General features: G+C 39.8%; 2 protein-coding genes and 1 pseudogene across 2 annotated transcripts; 1 reads left to right on the forward strand and 2 right to left on the reverse strand.

Annotated features, from left to right (window-relative positions):
* Positions 1-2: 2 nt before the first annotated feature.
* LOC145716306 (heterogeneous nuclear ribonucleoprotein A1-like) lies at positions 3-650 on the reverse strand (annotated as a pseudogene).
* A 1872-nt stretch (positions 651-2522) lies between these two features.
* Positions 2523-3922, forward strand: OR2D2 (olfactory receptor family 2 subfamily D member 2). Its single transcript, XM_006732753.2, has one exon. It carries the CDS (start codon positions 2975-2977, stop codon positions 3920-3922), a length of 948 nt encoding a protein of 315 aa, XP_006732816.1. The 5' UTR covers positions 2523-2974.
* Positions 3923-5843: 1921 nt separating this feature from the next.
* Positions 5844-7355, reverse strand: OR10A4 (olfactory receptor family 10 subfamily A member 4). The gene has a single exon (XM_006732752.2). It carries the CDS (start codon positions 7221-7223, stop codon positions 6276-6278), a length of 948 nt encoding a protein of 315 aa, XP_006732815.2. The 5' UTR covers positions 7224-7355; the 3' UTR covers positions 5844-6275.
* Between the last annotated feature and the right edge of the window lie 10654 nt (positions 7356-18009).

Here is an 18009-nt window from a genome sequence, read left to right on the forward strand (position 1 = left end):
TCATTCCCACCAAAACCACCTCCACGACCACCACCAAAGTTTCCAGAACCACTTCGACCTCTTTGGCTGGATGAAGCACTAGCCATCTCTTGCTTAGATAGGGCTTTCCTTACTTCACAGTTGTGGCCATTCACAGTATGGTATTTTTGAATGACAATCTTGTCTACAGAGTCATCAAATGTTACAAAAGCAAAACCTCCCTTTTTGCCACTGCCTTGGTCAGTCATGATCTCAATCACTTCAATTTTCCCATACTGTTCAAAATAATCTCTTAGATGATGTTCTTCAGTGTCTTATTTAATGCCACCAACAAAAATCTTTTTCACAGTTAAGTGGGCACCAGGTCTTTGAGAATCTTTTCTTGAGACGGCCCTCTTTGGTTCCACAACTCTTCCATCCACCTTGTGTGGCCTCGCATTCATGGCTGCATCCACCTCCTCCACAGTGGCATACGTGACAAACCCAAAGCCTCTGGAGTGCTTGGTGTTTGGACCTCTCATTACCACACAGTCCGTAAGTGTTCCCCAGTGCTCAAAATGGCTCCTCAGACTCTCATCAGTTGTTTCAAAGCTCAAACCTCTGATGAAGAGCTTCCTCAGCTGTTCAAGCTCTTTGGGAGACTCTGACTTAGACATGACGGCGGTGGGCGGGGAGACTTTAATGTTCCTTACTCGGTGGCATCCATGGGCTGAAAGCTATGATGGCCATTCTAATGGGCATGCAGTGATACGTGTCCTTGTGGTTTCCCTAATGACTAATGAGTTTTTAAGTTCTTCATATATTCTATATACTAACTCTTTGTCAGATATATGGTTTGCAAATATTTATTCCCATTCCATAGGTTGGTTTTCACTTTGTTGGTAGTTTCTTTTGCTGTGCAGCAGCTTATTAGTTTGATGTAGTCCCACTTGTTTATTCTTTAGTTTATTGCTTATGCTGTAGGTGTCATATCCAAAAATTCATTATCAAGACTCATCACAAGGAGCCTTATTCCTATGTTTTCTTCTAGGAGTTTCCTTGTCTCAGGACTTACATTTAAGTCTAATTCATTTGAAGTTAATTTTTGTGAGTCTAGTTTCATTCTAACACATGTGAATATCCAATTATCCCAAAACCATTGATTGAAGAGACTGTCTTTCCTTCCTTGAGCACTCTTTGTTCCCTTGTCCAATATTAGTTGTCCCTATATGTTTGGGTTTATTTCTAGGTTCTCAATTCTGTTTCATTGGTTTATTTGTCTGTATTTATGCCAGTACCATACTGTTTTGATGACTATAGCTTTATAATATAGCTTGAAATCATGAAGTGTGATGCTGCCTGCTTTGTTCTTTCTCAGCATTTCTTTGGCTATTTGGGGTCTTTTGTGGCTCCATATAAATTTTAGGAGTGTTTTATCTACTTCTGTAAAAATGTCATTGCATTCTCGACAAGGATTGCATTGAATCTATAGATAGCTTTTGCTGGTATTGACATATTAACAGTGTTAATTCTTCCAGTCATGAACATGAGTTAGCTTTCCATTTATTTGTGTCTTTGATCTCTTTCATCAATATCTTATAGTTTTCATAGTAGAGAACTTTCACTTTTTCAGTTAAATTTATTCCTAAATATTTTATTGTTTTTGATGCTATTGTAATTGGGTTGGCTAACTGAACATAAAAAAAAAAGACAACAAAGAGCTTAGCCAGCTTTAGAGCTGCTCTCCCACTGTGCTCAGGTAAGAAATCTAATTTGTAGCTGCACTCATCACTGAATACAGTCTTCAGCTGTCCAGCCAAAGAATCTAACCTGAGCACACTGGAAGCTGCAAAGCCCATCTACCAGCCCAGCCTACTAAACCATATGATCAAATTATTATTATGTACCTTATTTAATTAATGATAATTGATCAAATAAATCCCTATTCCATGTCTATAAAAGGGCACAAAAATGAAAAAGATATAGTTTTCATAGGAGTTTTTCATCTCTGGGAGATATAGACTGATGATGCAAGGCAGTGAGAGATGATGGGCTAGAGATGGTGGATTAGTGCTGTTTAGTCTGAACACAGAAAACTAGTCAACCTGGTGGCATCAGATGGAAATATTGTGGTGGTGTGTCTCCTATTTTGGAAGTTTATTGATGGTTAAGATTGATATTTGGGAGTTCCAGCCGAAGCTGGGGATGGGGTTGCCAAAGAGATGATGGCATACTACCCAATTACTCCTTGGCTTCCCAGCTCTTTCAAAAACAGGTTATTTTCGGGCGCCTGGGTGGCTCAGTTGGTTAAGCGACTGCCTTCGGCTCAGGTCATGATCCTGGAGTCCTGGGATCGAGTCCCGCATCGGGCTCCCTGCTCAGCAGGGGGTCTGCTTCTCCCTCTGACCCTCTTCCCTCTTGTGCTGTCTCTCATTCTCTCTCTCAAATAAACAAATAAAATCTTAAAAAAAAAAAAAACAGGTTATTTTCTCCAAACAAAATGTCAGTTCTTCAAAGTACTTTGGCTTTTTAAAATTTCTTATATCTTAGTGACTATATTTTGAAGGAAGAGACAACAGTCATATCCCCAAAGAATTAAAAAAACAACAACTATACCATCATAAGACAGGGGAGTGTGGCAATAGCAGCATAAGACTCAAGGGTTTTGGTTGATAATAAAATGAAATTAAATGCCAATATTTTATAGATTAATTGAATCTTTTTTATTATTAGATGTTTCATATTCCAAATAACGATGATTCTTTTGATCTACTCTACATTTGCAGATGACACTAAAAATGAATGCACCCATCCTTAAAATATTAAGTTTTCCAACACTGAAAATGTTACAACTAAAGCATCATGATCCTCTTCTACATAAAGGGGATTCTTGGAATGGTTGGTAGTGATTGAGGGCAATTCCAAAGCCCTCCAAATCTGATTTATATAATCTTACAGTTGATATGGACCTATATTTAGCATGAGGTGACTTCTTATTGAAAAAAAGAGACAAACTATGAGACAAACAAATCAGACACAGGTGATGGAATTCCTCCTTCTGGGACTCTCTGATGACCCCTACACCAAGAAGCTGCTATTCATTTTATTCCTGGGCGTCTACCTAGTCACTGTGCTTGCAAATCTGCTTCTTATGTGCCTTGTTCAGGGTGACTCCCGGCTTCACACACCCATGTATTTTTTCCTCTGCAACTTATCTCTGGCTGACCTCTGTTTTTCTACCAACATCATTCCTCAGGCCCTAGTCCACCTGCTATCCAAGAAGAAGTTCATTTCATTCACACGTTGTGCAGCTCAGCTTATACTCTTCCTCATTTTTGGATGTACACAGTGTGCCTTTCTGGCTGTGATGTCCTATGATCGGTATGTGGCCATCTGCAACCCCTTGCATTACCCTAGCATCATGACTTGGAAGGTGTGTGCCCAGCTGGCTGCAGGATCATGGACCAGCGGCATTCTGGTGTCTGTGGTGGATACCACTTTTACACTAAGGCTACCCTACCGAGGCAGCAATAGTATTGCTCATTTCTTTTGTGAGGCCCCTGCACTGTTGATCCTGGCATCCACAGACACCTGCACTTCAGAGACGGCCATTTTCCTCATGGGTGTCATGATTCTCCTCATACCTGTTTCCCTAATTCTGGTGTCCTATAGCCACATCATAGTAACTGTGATCAAGATGAAGTCAGCTGTGGGGAGGCTCAAGGCATTCTCCACCTGTGGCTCCCACCTCATGGTGGTCATCCTTTTTTATGGATCAGCAATTGTCACCTACATGACACCAAAGTCTTCCAAAGAACAGGAAAAACTGGTGTCTGTGTTCTATGCTGTGGTGACACCCATGCTTAATCCCCTCATCTATAGCCTGAGGAACAAGGATGTGAAGGGAGCTCTGAAGAAAGTAGCCACAAGGAATTTCCCATGCAGGCTTGAAATCTGCCACTGACTGTGAGAACCTCTTGGCTCCCTACTTATAAGACTTGCGAAGTAGTTGCCTTAGCAAGATTGGAATATTGTAAGATTCTTATCCTTGGGCCTTGTGGACCTACCCTCCATCCTTCATCAAGCACTTTCTTTGTAAAAGAAGGACAGTAATTCACAGACCAATAGAAGGAGGGTCTGGTTTTTTCTTGTTGTTTTTTTGGCATCTAAGAGTTAGGAAATCCTGCAAAATTACATTCACACTTTATGAACGCTGGAACCTCTAAAATCCATCTTTTTTCTTTTTTTTTTTTTTTTACCATGTTATATATTACTATTAATCTATCCCAGATCCTACTCCAATTCTTTTTTCTTTGGCATTTCTGAATCTCTTTGCATCATCACACAATCAATACACTAACAAGCATTACTTATTCACTTACTATGAGCTAGGTGCTAGATGTATGTGTGCCGGCACACGTGTCTGTATGTGTGTTTGAAGTGGGTGTGAAGAGCATGGGTACAATGAAGAGCATATATGAGTTCTGCTGTCCTTCTCACACTCTTATGAGGGACATGGATATTTTATATCTCAGATAAAGGTAAAGACAGGATTTTGGAAACTAACAAGAAATAGTGACATTGGAAGGCTAGCAAGAATGAGAAAGAAGCTGGTACCAACCCTGGGCCTGAAGGACAACCTGGACTTGGAGAGGGTAGCTGTATATAGAAAGCCATGAGACAGGAGTTGTGGACTTAGGTGTATGGAAGCGGGAAAGCCACAGGAATAAATATTTCAAGCTCATTCTCTACTTACCTTCTGATATCCTGTTACTGTATTCCAAATAAAATCTAGGATAACCTCCCCATCTGAAAATTCTGTCTACAAAGTCCTTTTCCTGGTTAAGTAACATGTTTATAGGTTCTGGGGTTTAGTACATGGACATCTTGGGGGACCATTATTCTGCCTACCATAAAAGAACAAGTAAAGTACATGTGAAGGAATGATTAAAATTTGGCTAAAATTGGAGATTATAAATGTATAATGGTGCCAATCTACTTAGTTATGTGATTGCTATCATCAAACAGAACCCCAGGATCTACATTTTCATTTGCAAATTCTTATAGTGATAATTCAGAATGTGCTGACTTTCTAGAGCCCCTGCTACATGAAAGGTGAAGGGTACACTGTGTGGGAGATTGAACTGGTTCTCGTACCTCCATGGGACACAGAGTTAGAGTTATTTATAGTTTGTGGAGAGGACATGCCTATGCAGTAAATGCTTTTTTATTGTTAATTATCAATAAATTCTTATGAATAATTTACACATATCTATGGTGTCCACACCCCAAGTTTGCTGTTTTTCAAGAATCCACAGTTGGCCTATGTTCACTGGACAAAATCATAAAGATGGGCTGCTACACTGGTTGAGTACTAGGCAAGTTTAAGAAAGACAGTTGATTTCATCTAACCCTAATATGATTACATAAAAATCTAGTTAACAACGAATCTTTGGGTTATTCACAGCAGTTTCCTAGAATTTTGTCCACTTAAATTGGGATGCCTAACACCCTTTCCATCAAACAATTCTCATATCCAAGGTGAATAATCTGAGATTGAGGCAGTGTCTGTGTGGAGTAGTCTTTCTCCATATGAGGCACAGACCAATTATGGTAGCAGAGGAAGAAGTCCTCATTTGCTAGCCTAGTAGTACATGGGTACTTTATAGGCCAGTGGAAGTTTTTAAGTATTGTTTTATTGTTTTCTTTCTCACTAGAATAAAATTCCACAAGGTAAGAAATTTGTGTATTTTATTCAGCACTGTGTCTTCCGGGCCTAAACAGGGTCTGACACATGCTGAATGCTGAATAAAAACGTATTGAAATTGTGAGTTCAAAAAAATGAGTGGAATAATGACACAAAACTCTACTATTTATTATCACCATTGTCATAAGTTTATCTTGTAAGCAAAAAGATCCTTGAAAGTTGCAGGAGAATTTTTGGACAAATAGAAAATGTAAAGCAGGAGATTATAAAAAAAATGGATGAAGAAGTTCAAGAAAAGTTAAAACAAGTAAAGAATGGCAAATTGTAGTATTGTCACTACAATTGTCAACCTTCACATTAGCTCCCAATCTGTGTAAACTAGCAGCATCCTCAGATATGTTGGTCCCACAGTCCTACAGAATCCTGGGCCTACAGAAGATCTCCTTCATCACTCATGTTCTTTCATTCAGAAACAGATACTTGTGAAGTCCAAAATCCTGGGGTGTATATCATGGCTCTTAGAATGAGTAGGGACCAAAACCCATTTGAGCAGTTCTTTTTTCTTTCCCTTGTCCTTGCATTCTACCCCTTTGGTTTGCATCTCAGTCAGTCATAGTTTCTGAGGGCCCAGGGTCCTGTGGATGACTCGCCTCAGTGCAGCCTTCACTTCACTATTCCTTAAGCTGTAGATGATAGGGTTCAACATGGGAGTCATCACTGTGTAGGAGAGAGATAGCAGTTTCTTGCTCTCAGGAGAGGTGCTGGATCGGGGTCGGAAGTATGTGAGGATCGCAGTGCTATAGAAGAGGGAGACAACCAGGAGTTGGGAGGAGCAGGTGGAGAAGGCCTTGTGTTTCCCCTCAGCTGAGGGCATCCTGAAGACAGTGGAGAGGATCCGGACATAAGACCCCAGGATCAGCAAGAAAGGGAAGAGAACGAATAAGACAGTGGCTGTCAGAGCCTCCAGTTCAAACAGAGAGGTATCAGCACACACCAGGGCAATGACAGGTGGGCTGTCACAGAAAAAGTGGTTCACTCTGTTGGGGCCACAAAAAGGGAAGCTGAAAATCCATGTGGTTTGCACGGTGGCCACTGGAAACCCTGAGAACCAGCAGGTAGCTGCTAGCTGGGCACAGGCCCTGCGGCTCATAATGATTGGGTAGTGCAAAGGGTCACAGATGGCCACATAGCGGTCATATGCCATTGTGGCCAGGAGGCAGCACTCAGCAGCCCCAAAGAAGAAGAAGAAATACATCTGAGTGGCACAGCCAAAGAAGGAGATGGCTGTGTCTTGGATGATCAGAGTCCCCAGCATCTTGGGCACAATGACCAAGTTGAAGCCTATCTCCAGGAAGGACAAATTCCTGAGGAAGAAGTACATAGGATCTTGTAGAGAAGAGTCAGCTGTAGTGACCAGGATGATGAGAACATTGCCCATTAGGGTAACCAGGTAAATAGTCAAAAAAAGGAGAAACAATAGAGCTTGTAGCTCAGAGGACAAGGTTGAAAAGCTCACAAGAATGAACTCATTGACAATTGTCCAGTTTTCCCACGTCATTCTTCTGCCTAGGATTTCATTGGGAATTCATGCTTCAGAAGTTAGAAGTCTCCATATGTTATTTAGACCTCTATTATACCCTTAAAAAGAAAATCTCCTGTGACCTCATTCTCCACCTCTCTTGTTATAGTGGTTCAAATCAAAAGCTGTACCTTCTGGAGGACATTATGCTAAGTGAAATAAGTCAAGCAGAGAAAGTTAATTATCATATGGTTTCACTTATTTGTGGAACATAAGGAATAGCATGGAGGACATTAGGAGAAGGAAGGGAAAAATGAAAAGGGGGAAATTGGAGGGAGAGATGAACCATGAGAGACTATGGACTCCAAGAAAGAAACTGAGGGTTTTAGAGGGGAAGGGGGTGGGGGGATGGGTTAACCCAGTGATGGGTATTAAGGAGGGCACATACTGCATGGAGCAGTGGGTGTTATAAGAAAACAATGAATCATGGATCACTACATCAAAAACTAATGATGTATTGTATGGTGACTAACATAACATAATAAAATAAAATTTTTTTTAAAAAACTGTACCTTCCACAATGTAAAAAGATAAGTCTGTTCTTTAGATTCACGATATTTTGGAAGAATCCTAACCTGTTTTCAGAGTGAACTGAGGCACACCATATATATCTATACAGTCCTTGATTTTTCTTTGTTCTACAGAGTTCAAAATCACAGCTTCCCTTTGGGGTTCCTAAGAAGCCAGGCCAAGAATTTCTGAAGAGAGGGGTCTTAATGCACAATGAAAGGTGGTGAGGTCATCCAGGGTATATTTTCTGCAAAATGAGAGTAGGAAAGAAAAAGTCAAGGAAAGTGAACCAGCAGTTACCAATGATCCATGAGGAGGAGACTTGAATGTGTCCTAATCTCAATCAGCCCACACTCACAATGATTTCAGTATACTGGAGGAATCTTCAATATATTAGAGTATTTCTTCATTTCCAAACTCAGAATATGGCAGTTTACACAAGGAGACATGGAATATAGAGACTGTGGTTTATTTTGATTCCTGGGTTAAATATACTTGATGTGGCTGTATGTGATCAGAAAAGGGAACACAGACTCAAGATAGTGTCAGACCACAGAAAGAATCCAGATGTACTACATATACACCCCTTCATCAGCTTTTGTTGTTTGCCTTGTGTCTTGAATTTCAAGAAATATGAGCTCAAGTGTTACATGTTAATAAAGACCAACTCAAAAAATAGACTAATAATATTAAATCCTGTGAGAAAGAAGCAGAAGGTTTAATCAATACAAATTGAAAATTGGGACCCTGAAATTCTGATGATTATAAACTTACATGAAGGAATATATCTAAAGCACTTGCATGGTGACTGGTACATAACACATGCTAACCATAAATGCTAACCATTATAGTTATTATGATATAATGCTAGATCTAGCTTTCAAAATCTACTCCTTTTGTTTTTTAAGATTTTATTTATTTATTTATTAGAGAGAGAGAGAGAATGAGAGAGAGAGCATGAGAGCGGGGAGGGTCAGAGGGAGAAGCAGACTCCCCGCCGAGCAGGGAGCCCGATGCGGGACTCGATCCCGAGACTCCAGGATCATGACCTGAGCTGAAGGCAGTCGCTTAACCAACTGAGCCACCCAGGTGCCCCTCAAAATCTACTTCTTGTCTAACCTATTTCCCAAACTCAAACTCACTATAGTCCCTACTTTTCAATTGCTAGAAGAAAAGCATAATTTATTAATATTGATTATCTTCTGTGTTCCAGGCACTGTTCTAGATACTGAAGATAATATATCTGTAAATAAAATGAACAAAAATCTCTGCCCTAGAGGACCCCTCCCAAGATCAATGAGAACAGACCAACGCCCCGACATATTATAGTACAACTTACAAATCTTAGATTCAAGGATATAATCCTGAAAGTGGCTAAGGGGAAGAGATTTCTTTTTTTTTTTTTAAAGATTTTATTTATTTATTTGAGAGAGAGGATGAGAGGAGAGAGAGAGCACATGAGAGGGGGGAGGATCAGAGGGAGAAGCAGACTCCCCGCTGAGCAGGGAGCCCGATGTGGGACTCGATCCCGGGACTCCAGGATCATGACCCGAGCCGAAGGCAGTCGCCTAACCAACTGAGCCACCCAGGCACCCGGGGAAGAGATTTCTTACATACAGAGGGAGGAACATCAGATAATGTCAGACCTGTCCACAGAGACTTGGCAAGCCAGAAAGGGCTGGCAAGACAAATTCAGGGTACTAAATGAGAAGAACATGCAGCCAAGGATACTTTATCCAGCAAGACTGTCATTCAGAAAGTATGGAGAGAAAAGGAGCTTCCAAGACCATCAGAAACTGAAGGAATATGTGACCACCAAGCCAGCCCCGCAAGAAATATTAAGGGGGGTTCTATAAAGGAAGAAAGACCCCAAGAGTAATATAGAACAGAAATTTACAGAGACAATCTGTAGAAACAAGGACCTCACAGGCAACATGATGACAATAAAATCATATCTTTCAATAATCACTCCCAATGTGAACGGCCTAAATGCTCCTGTGAAATGGCACAGGGTTGCAGATTGGATAAAAAGACATGAACCATCCATATGCTGTCTACAAGAGACTCATTTTGAACCTAAAGATACATCCAGACTGAAAATGAGGGGATGGAGAACTATTTTTCATGCCAACGGATCTCAAAAGAAAGCTGGAGTAGCAATTCTCATATCAGACAAATTAGATTTTAAGCTAAAGACTATAGTAAGAGATACAGAGGGACACTAAATCATTCTTAAAGGGTCTATCCAACAAGAAGATCTAACAATTGTAAATATCTATGCCCTCAACATGGGAGCAGTCAGCTACATAAGCCAACTGTTAACCAAATAAAAGAAAAGAACCAAAATAAAGAAACATTGATAATAATACTTTAATAGTAGGAGACCTCAATACTCCACTCTCAGCAATAGACAGATCACCTAAGCAGATCAACAAAGAAACAAGAGCTTTAAATGACACACTTGACCAGATGGACTTCATAGTTACATACAGAACATTCCATCCCAGAACAACAGAATACTCATTCTTCTCAAAAGCACATGGAACTTTCTCCAGAATAGACCACATACAGGGTCACAAATCAGGTCTCACCCAATACCAAAAGACTGAGATTATTCCCTGCATACTCTCAGACCACAGTGCTTTGAAACTGGAACTCAATCACAAGAAAAAATTTGGAAGGAATTCAAACACTTGGAAGCTAAAGACCACTCTGCTCAAGAATGTTTGGGTCAACAAGGAAATTAAAGAAGAACTTAAATTATTCATGGAAACCAATGAGAATGAAAACACATTGATCCAAAACCTATAGGATACTGCAAAGGGGGAAATACATAGCCATCTAAGCCTCACTCAGAAAAGTAGAAAAATCCCAAATGCACAAAGCTAACCTTACACCTTACTGCTAAAGTAGAAAAATCCCAAATGCACAAGCTAACCTTACACCTAAGGGAACTGGAGAAAGAAAACAAATAAAACCTAAAATAAACAGGAGAAGAGAAATAATAAAGATTAGAGCAGAGATCAATGACATAGAAACCAGAAAACAGTAGAGCAGATCAATGAAACTAGAAGCTGGCTCTTTGAAAGAATTAATAAGATCAATAAACTTCTGGCCAGACTTATCAAAAGAAAAGAGAAAGGACCCAAATTAATAAAATTATGAATGAGAGGGGAGAGATCATGACTAACACCAAGGAAATAGAAACAATTATTAGAAATTATTATCCAAAAAAGAAAAAAAAAAGAAATTATTATCCAGCAACTATATGCCAATAAATTAAGCAACCTGGAAGAAATGGATGCCTTCTGGGAAACCTGTAAACTACCAAGACTGAAACAGGAAGAAATTGACAATCTGAATAGACCAATAGCCAGTAACGAAATTGAAGCAGTGATCAAAAACCTCCCAAAAAACAGGAGTCCAGGGCCTGATAGATTCCCAGGTGAACTCTACCAAACATTTAAAGAAGAAATAATACCTATTTTCCTGAAGCTCTTTCAAATAATAGAAACAGAAGGAAAACTTCCAAACTCGTTCTATGAGGCCAGCATTACCTTGATCCCAAAACCAGGCAAAGACCCCATTAAAAAGGAGAATTACATATCAATATCCCTAATAAATGGATGCCAAAATTGTCAACAAGAGCCTAGCAGATAGGATTCAACAATACATTAAAAGGATTATCCATCATGACCAGGTGGGATTTATTCCTGGGATGCAAGGGTGGTTCAACATTCGCAGATCAATCAGCGTGATAAAACACATTAATAAAAGAGACAAGAACCATATGATCCCCTCAATTGATGCAGAAAAAAGCACTTTTTCAAAATACAGCATCCTTTCCTGATTAAAACTCTTTAGAGTATAGGGATAGAGGGAACATTCCTCAATTTCATAAAAACCATCTATGAAAAGCCCACAGTGAATATCATTTTCAGTGGAGAAAACCTGAGAGCTTTTCTCTTAAGATCAGGAACACGACAAGGATGTCCATTCTCGCCATTACTGTTCAGCATAGTACTTGAAGTCCTAGCAACAGTAATCAGACAACAAAAAGAAATAAAAGGTATTCAAATTGGCAAAGAAGAAGTCAAACTCTCTCTCTTCACAGGTGACATGATAATTTATGTGGAAAACCCAAAAGACTCCACCCCCAAATTACTAGAACTCATAAAGCAATTCAGTAATGTGGCAGGATACAAAATCAAAACACAGAAACCAGTTGCTTTTCTACACACTAAAAATGTAACTGTAGAAAGAGAAATTAGGGAATCGATTCCATTTACAATAGCACCAAAAACCATGATACCTAGGAATAAACCTAACCAAAGAGGTAAAGGATCTATACTCTAGGAACTACAGAACACTTATTAAAGAAATTGAAGAAGACACAAAAAAATTGAAAAATATTCCATGCTCATGGATTGGAAGAATAAACATTGTTAAATATCTATGTTGCCCAGAGCAATCTATACCTTCAACGCCACCCCAATCAAAATTCCAATGGCATTTTTCAAAGTGCTGGAAAAAACAATCCTAAAATTTGTATGGAACCAGGAAAGACCCCGAATCACCAAGGAAATGTTGAAAAAGAAAAACAAAGCTGGGAGCATCACGTTGTCTGATTTCAAGCCATATTACAAAGCTGTGATCACTAAGACAGCGTGGTACTGGCACAAAAACAGACACATAGATCAATGGAACAGAATAGAAAGCCCAGATTTGGACCCTCAACTCTATGGTCAAATAATCTTCGACAAATCAGGAAAAAATACGCAATGGAAAAAAGACAGTCTCTTCAATAAATGGTACTGGGAAAATTGGACAGCTATATACAAAAGAATGAAACTAGGCCATTCCCTTACAGCATACACAAAGATAAATTCAAAATGGATGAAAGACAATGTGAGACAGGAATCCTTCAAAATCCTAGAGGAGAACATAGGCAGTAACCTCTTCGACATCAACCACAGCAACTTCTTTCATGACACACCTCCAAAGGCAAGGGAAACAAAAGCAAAAATGAACTTCTGGGACTTCATCAAGATAAAAAACTTCTGCACAGCAAAGGAAACAGTCCACAAAACAAAGAGCAACTCACAGAATGGGAGAAGATATTTGCAAATGACATTACAGATAAAGGGCTGGTATCCAAGATCTATAAAGAACTTCTCAAACTCAACATGCAAAAAACAAATAACCAAGTCAAAAAATGGGCAGAAGACATGAACAGACACTTCTCCAAAGAAGATATACAAATGGCTAATAGACACATGAAAAAATGTTCAACATCACTAGCCATCAGGGAAGTTCAAATCAAAACCACATCAAGATACCACCTTACACCAGTTAGAATGGCAAAAATTGACAAGGCAGGAAACAACAAATGTTGAAGCGGATGTGGAGAAAGGGGAACCCTCTTACACTGTTGGTGGGAATGCAAGTTGGTACAGCCACTTTGGAAAACAGTATAGAGGTTCCTCAAAAAATTAAAAATAGAGCTACCCTATGACCCACCAATTGCACTTCTGGGTATTTACCCCAAAGACACAGATGTAGTGAAAAGAAGGGCCACATGCACCCCAATGTTCATAGCAGCAAACTGTGGAAAGAGCCAAGATGCCCTTCAACAGATGAATGGATAAAGATGTGGTCCATATATATAATGGAATATTACTCAGCCATCAGAAAGGATGAATACCCAACTTTTGCATCAACATGGACGGGACTAATGAAGTACTGTATGGTGAATAACATAATAAGAAAATTAAAAAAAAAAAAAACCACCTCTGCCCTCACCTTCTAGCAGAGAAAAGAGATTATATGCAAATTATGTAAATAGGATGTTTAATATATTAGGTGGTGGTAAGAACAGTGGAGGAGAATAAAACAGTGGAGAAGGAGATAAGCATTTGGGGTGTGGGGAGTGTCAGAGAAGGCTTCCCTGAGCAGATGTTTGAGTAAAGTACTCAGCAGATGCAGGACATTTAGTCAGGGTGGTAAAAGAAGGAGGGAGGTAAAGAGCAAAAACAGTGAGAAAATGCTATTTTAGAATTTTTGCTGATTCCTATTCATTTAAAAAAAAACTCAACCTTGGCATTGCTTTTTTTAATGAATTCTTTGATACTTTGTCAATTTTCAAATAAGAGTTAACATTTAATGAGCACCAAATAAGTGCCAGACACTATTCTGTTTTGCATGCATTATGTTAAGTCTCACAACAAACTGAAGATATGGGGATTTTTATTAGGCCCACTTTACAGCTGAAGAGACACATAAAAGTTGAATAATGTTTCCAAGGTTAGACAGCCAGCAAGTGTTGGTATCAGAACATGCCTCCTGGGCAGTCCGACTCTGAGTAATGGCTTTACCCACCAGGTGACTCACCCACTCAGTCTGAGCTCACAGGTGAGGGAAAGCAGGAGTTTTGGGCATAGGATGGTAGTAATAGAGCAAAAAGGAAGGCAATTTCTAGAGAACATCAGAAAGGTATTAGCAACACTGGAGAGCTGGAATACTACTTTCATAGTTCTAATACTAGAATAATAGTTAATTTATAGCTCCATCTTCATACTGTAGATGGCGTACTACTTGACAGTACAAATTGTGTTATTCAACTTTTCATCCCAATTCCTAGCAAGGTAGAGAGAGGCCCAATAAGTTGTTATTGAATACGTGAATGAACAATGAAAATGTGGAAAATGATCATGGAAATATTTGTATAGACAGAATGTAGGCACAGTGAGTCCCATTCAGAAGGAACTTAGACTACATACATCAATGATACAGCCTCATACAACTTACACAGATTTAAAGAGTGATAAGGGTTCTAAATTACACTCATCATCTTCCCCTACCCCCACCTCCTTTTATCTACCTCATTTCAGGAAATGACACACCTGGCTGCATGACCCAGGAATTGGGACAAAAATCCTTTAATTCATCCCCCAAACTTGATTATTTTTCCTCCTAAACACCAATTCAGTGTCATCTTCTACATCCCCACCACAACTGCCTATAGATTCTGGCTCTTATTTTCTCTGGCCTGTAATATTGCAGGAACCCGATTCTGGTTCTCTTCAAACCATCCTTGACTTGTGTGTGATCTGATAGCAACTCCAATTAAGTTACTCACCTGCTTAATGTCTTTCAATCACTGCCTACTGTCCCTGGGATAAGTACAAACCCTTTAACAAGGCCTTTTTCTCTGGTATCTGCTTTATTTTTCCAGTTTCAGCTGTATGTTTCCCTACACAGCTGATGCTCTGGTTGCACAAAAGTACTTTCTGTTCTGTGCATACATCATGTTCTCTCACTCCTTGTACTTGTGCATATGGCTCTCTGCTTTTGGAAATCTCTTCCTGCAATTATGTATAATTTCTTCTCATCTTGCAAGTCTCAGCTGAATCATCATTTTCTTTGTGAAGTTTCCCTGTGCTTCCTTGACATAATCAAGGGATTATTCTTGGAGCGCCTGGGTGGCTCAGTCAGTTGAGTGTCTGCCTCTTGATTTCGGCTCAGGTCATGATCTCAGGGTTGTGAGATCTAGCCCTGATTTGGGCTCCATGCTGAGCATGGAGCCTGCTTGGGATTCTCTCTCTCCCTCTCCCTCTGCCTCCCCCATGACGCCCCCCCACCCCGTTCACACTCACTCTCTCTCTCTCGAAAAAGAAAGGATTATTCTACTTTTTTATAATGCTTTGTGTAAAACTCTATTAGAGCACTATACAATTGCATATGTGTGCATATATTTATATTATCTAATTGTTAATGCCAGGAGGAAAATGTATTCAGTCATCATCATATTTTTGCACCTAACAGAGTGCTTAACTCTAAGTGCTTGGTAATTAATGTAGCCTAAGATTTAATTACTTTTAGAGCAGTTTAATGATGCTATATCATCTCTAGTTGAACTTACAGTTAAGACCTCTGAATGTGTGTGTGTGTGTGTGTGTGTTATAGGTGGTACATTCAGTTTTGTCTTCCAATATATATTTATTTTAAATGTTTTGCTATGTTCTGAGAAGTTATTTTAAAAGCTTTATTATAACAGCTTTGCCTCACTCACTGTGCCACAGATGTCCACTCCCCTCAAATATTTAATCAAAATGTTTCCTAGGACAGAACCACGACTCTGGGGCACATCACTTAAGCCACATCCCAAAATGAGTTGGCATCAATTTTTTAATTTCTACTTTTTGGGTTATTTAGCAAAGTGATCTATTTTTTTTCTCTCAGTGACTTTAAATCATTTCAGACATGAGTTGGGTATAAATAAACAGTTATATGTACTGTTTGAGAATTTCCTAATGACACACAACCAGATGATACTACGTAGACACTGGTTACCATGTAACAAAAGGCTAGAAAGGTTCTCAGAAAAGGTTCTCAGGCCAAAAGTTCAGCTATTATCAAAGAAAGTCTCAGTTAAGGAAGCAGAGATGACCTTCCCTTTTCTTTCAAACCACATCCTACAGAGAATCTCCACACTTAAGTCCAATGAGGATGAATAAGGGCAGAGGCAGGGGCAGGGGCTCAGAACCCCACTTGCTTGGCTTTCACTTTTCTCCTGTCCCCTGAAACAACCCCTTCATGTTTCTTCTTAGGGCCCTACAGCTGCACAAAACAATATGAATGCATGATTCCAAATTTTGCATTTGCCTCCCTCCCACAGTTGTAATTCCATATTTTCCTTCATCTGTCTTGATCCGTCTCTAAACATCCCTTTATATTGCCTTCTTTTGATCTAGCTTTTCCTCTCTTTCTCTTCCATTTCTCTCACCTTTCTCTTCAGTTTTTACATTTTGATCTGTTTTCCTCTACTAAGCAGGGAAGAGATGGTGGAGGGGAGGTTGCTGGGACAATATTCTGAAGAACTGATCTTCCTGTAGCTGCATGCATGCAATTGTGGTTGTCAGGATGTTATCAATGAAGTATAATCCAGCTACTGTTTTACTACTGGTCTTGCAAGCACAAACCCTTGGATAAATGTAGTTGTGTTTGCAGCCATCAGAGGGAGAGAGAACCGTATGGAAGGGGGAAGTTATACAGAAACTTAGCTGAGGTGGTCTGGCCAGCTACACTTCTATCCAGAGTGTCTCCTTTCTGTGGTAACATCTTGGAGATTCCTGCACTATTTGAACAAGAGAGAACTAGATAACATACTTGAGAAAACTTTGTGAAACTGGGGAGCCTGGGTGGCACAGTCGGTTGAGCTTCTGACTCTTGGTTTCAGCTCAGGTGGTGATCTCAGGGTCCTGGGATTGAGCCCCGCCTCAGGCTCCCTGCTCAGCGGGGAGTCTGCTTAAGACTGTTTCTCCTTCAGGGCACCTGGGTGGCTCAGTCGTTAAGCGTCTGCCTTCAGCTCAGGTCATGATCCCAGGGTCCTGGGATTGAGCCCTGCATCAGGCTCCCTGCTCGGCAGGAAGCCTGCTTCTCCCTCTCCCACTCCCCCTGCTTGTGTTACCTCTCTCACTGTGTCTCTCTCTGTCAAATAAATAAATAAAATCTTAAGAAAAAAAAAAGACTGTTTCTCCCTCTGCCTCTCCTCACCCTGCCTTCTCTCTCTCATAAACAAACAAACAAACAAATAAATAAATAAAAAGCCTTGTGAAACTCCCACATAAATGATAGTTTGAGGCCACATAGTTACAAGAGCAAGGACTTTAGAGTCATAAATTCAGAGTTAAAGTTCTGGTTGTTGTTTTTTAGCTGTGAGACACAGAGCTATTGACATGACATTTTCTGAATTATAGTCTTCCCAACTGTAAAATGACTATTATTATAGATACCCTAACCATGTGAAATTAGATAATATATGGGCAAATGCTTCAACCATTCTAAAGCCCAATACATATATTATCAGTGTTTTACATCTTTTCCCAGATTACTTAATTTGTCGAGTCTTGTAAAACTCCATGTTTTTTTACCTGAGATCTCTGATCTTCCTTCTTGTTTCCTACGAATATGTCAAAGAAGATACATTTTCTTGATAATAAGCCATCATCCTCTTTACAAGAGTTCAAGTCTGTGCTCTGTCCACTTCGCTCTTTACTTACCTCCTGTGAGTGAAATTCGTATCACATTCCAGAGAACCCCTGGTCTCTCTCAGCTGCTCTAGAGTACCCTGAGACTATATCCAAATGAGCAACTCTGGGGGAGTCCTAAAATATGGCTGTGACATCTGTGCAAATCATTTCAGAAAAGCCCTGGATTGTGTCTGTGCCAATCATTTCAAAGGTGCTTTGGGTTG

This window comes from Leptonychotes weddellii, chromosome 11, assembly GCF_054177405.1.
Source record: "Leptonychotes weddellii isolate Sample4059 chromosome 11, ASM5417740v2, whole genome shotgun sequence".
Lineage (NCBI taxonomy): Eukaryota > Metazoa > Chordata > Mammalia > Carnivora > Phocidae > Leptonychotes > Leptonychotes weddellii.

Bases quoted from the DNA above. Each gene is read 5' to 3' on its own strand.
- OR10A4 (XM_006732752.2), bottom strand. From the start codon at position 7,223: ATGACGTGGGAAAACTGGACAATTGTCAATGAGTTCATTCTTGTGAGC.
- OR2D2 (XM_006732753.2), top strand. From the start codon at position 2,975: ATGAGACAAACAAATCAGACACAGGTGATGGAATTCCTCCTTCTGGGA.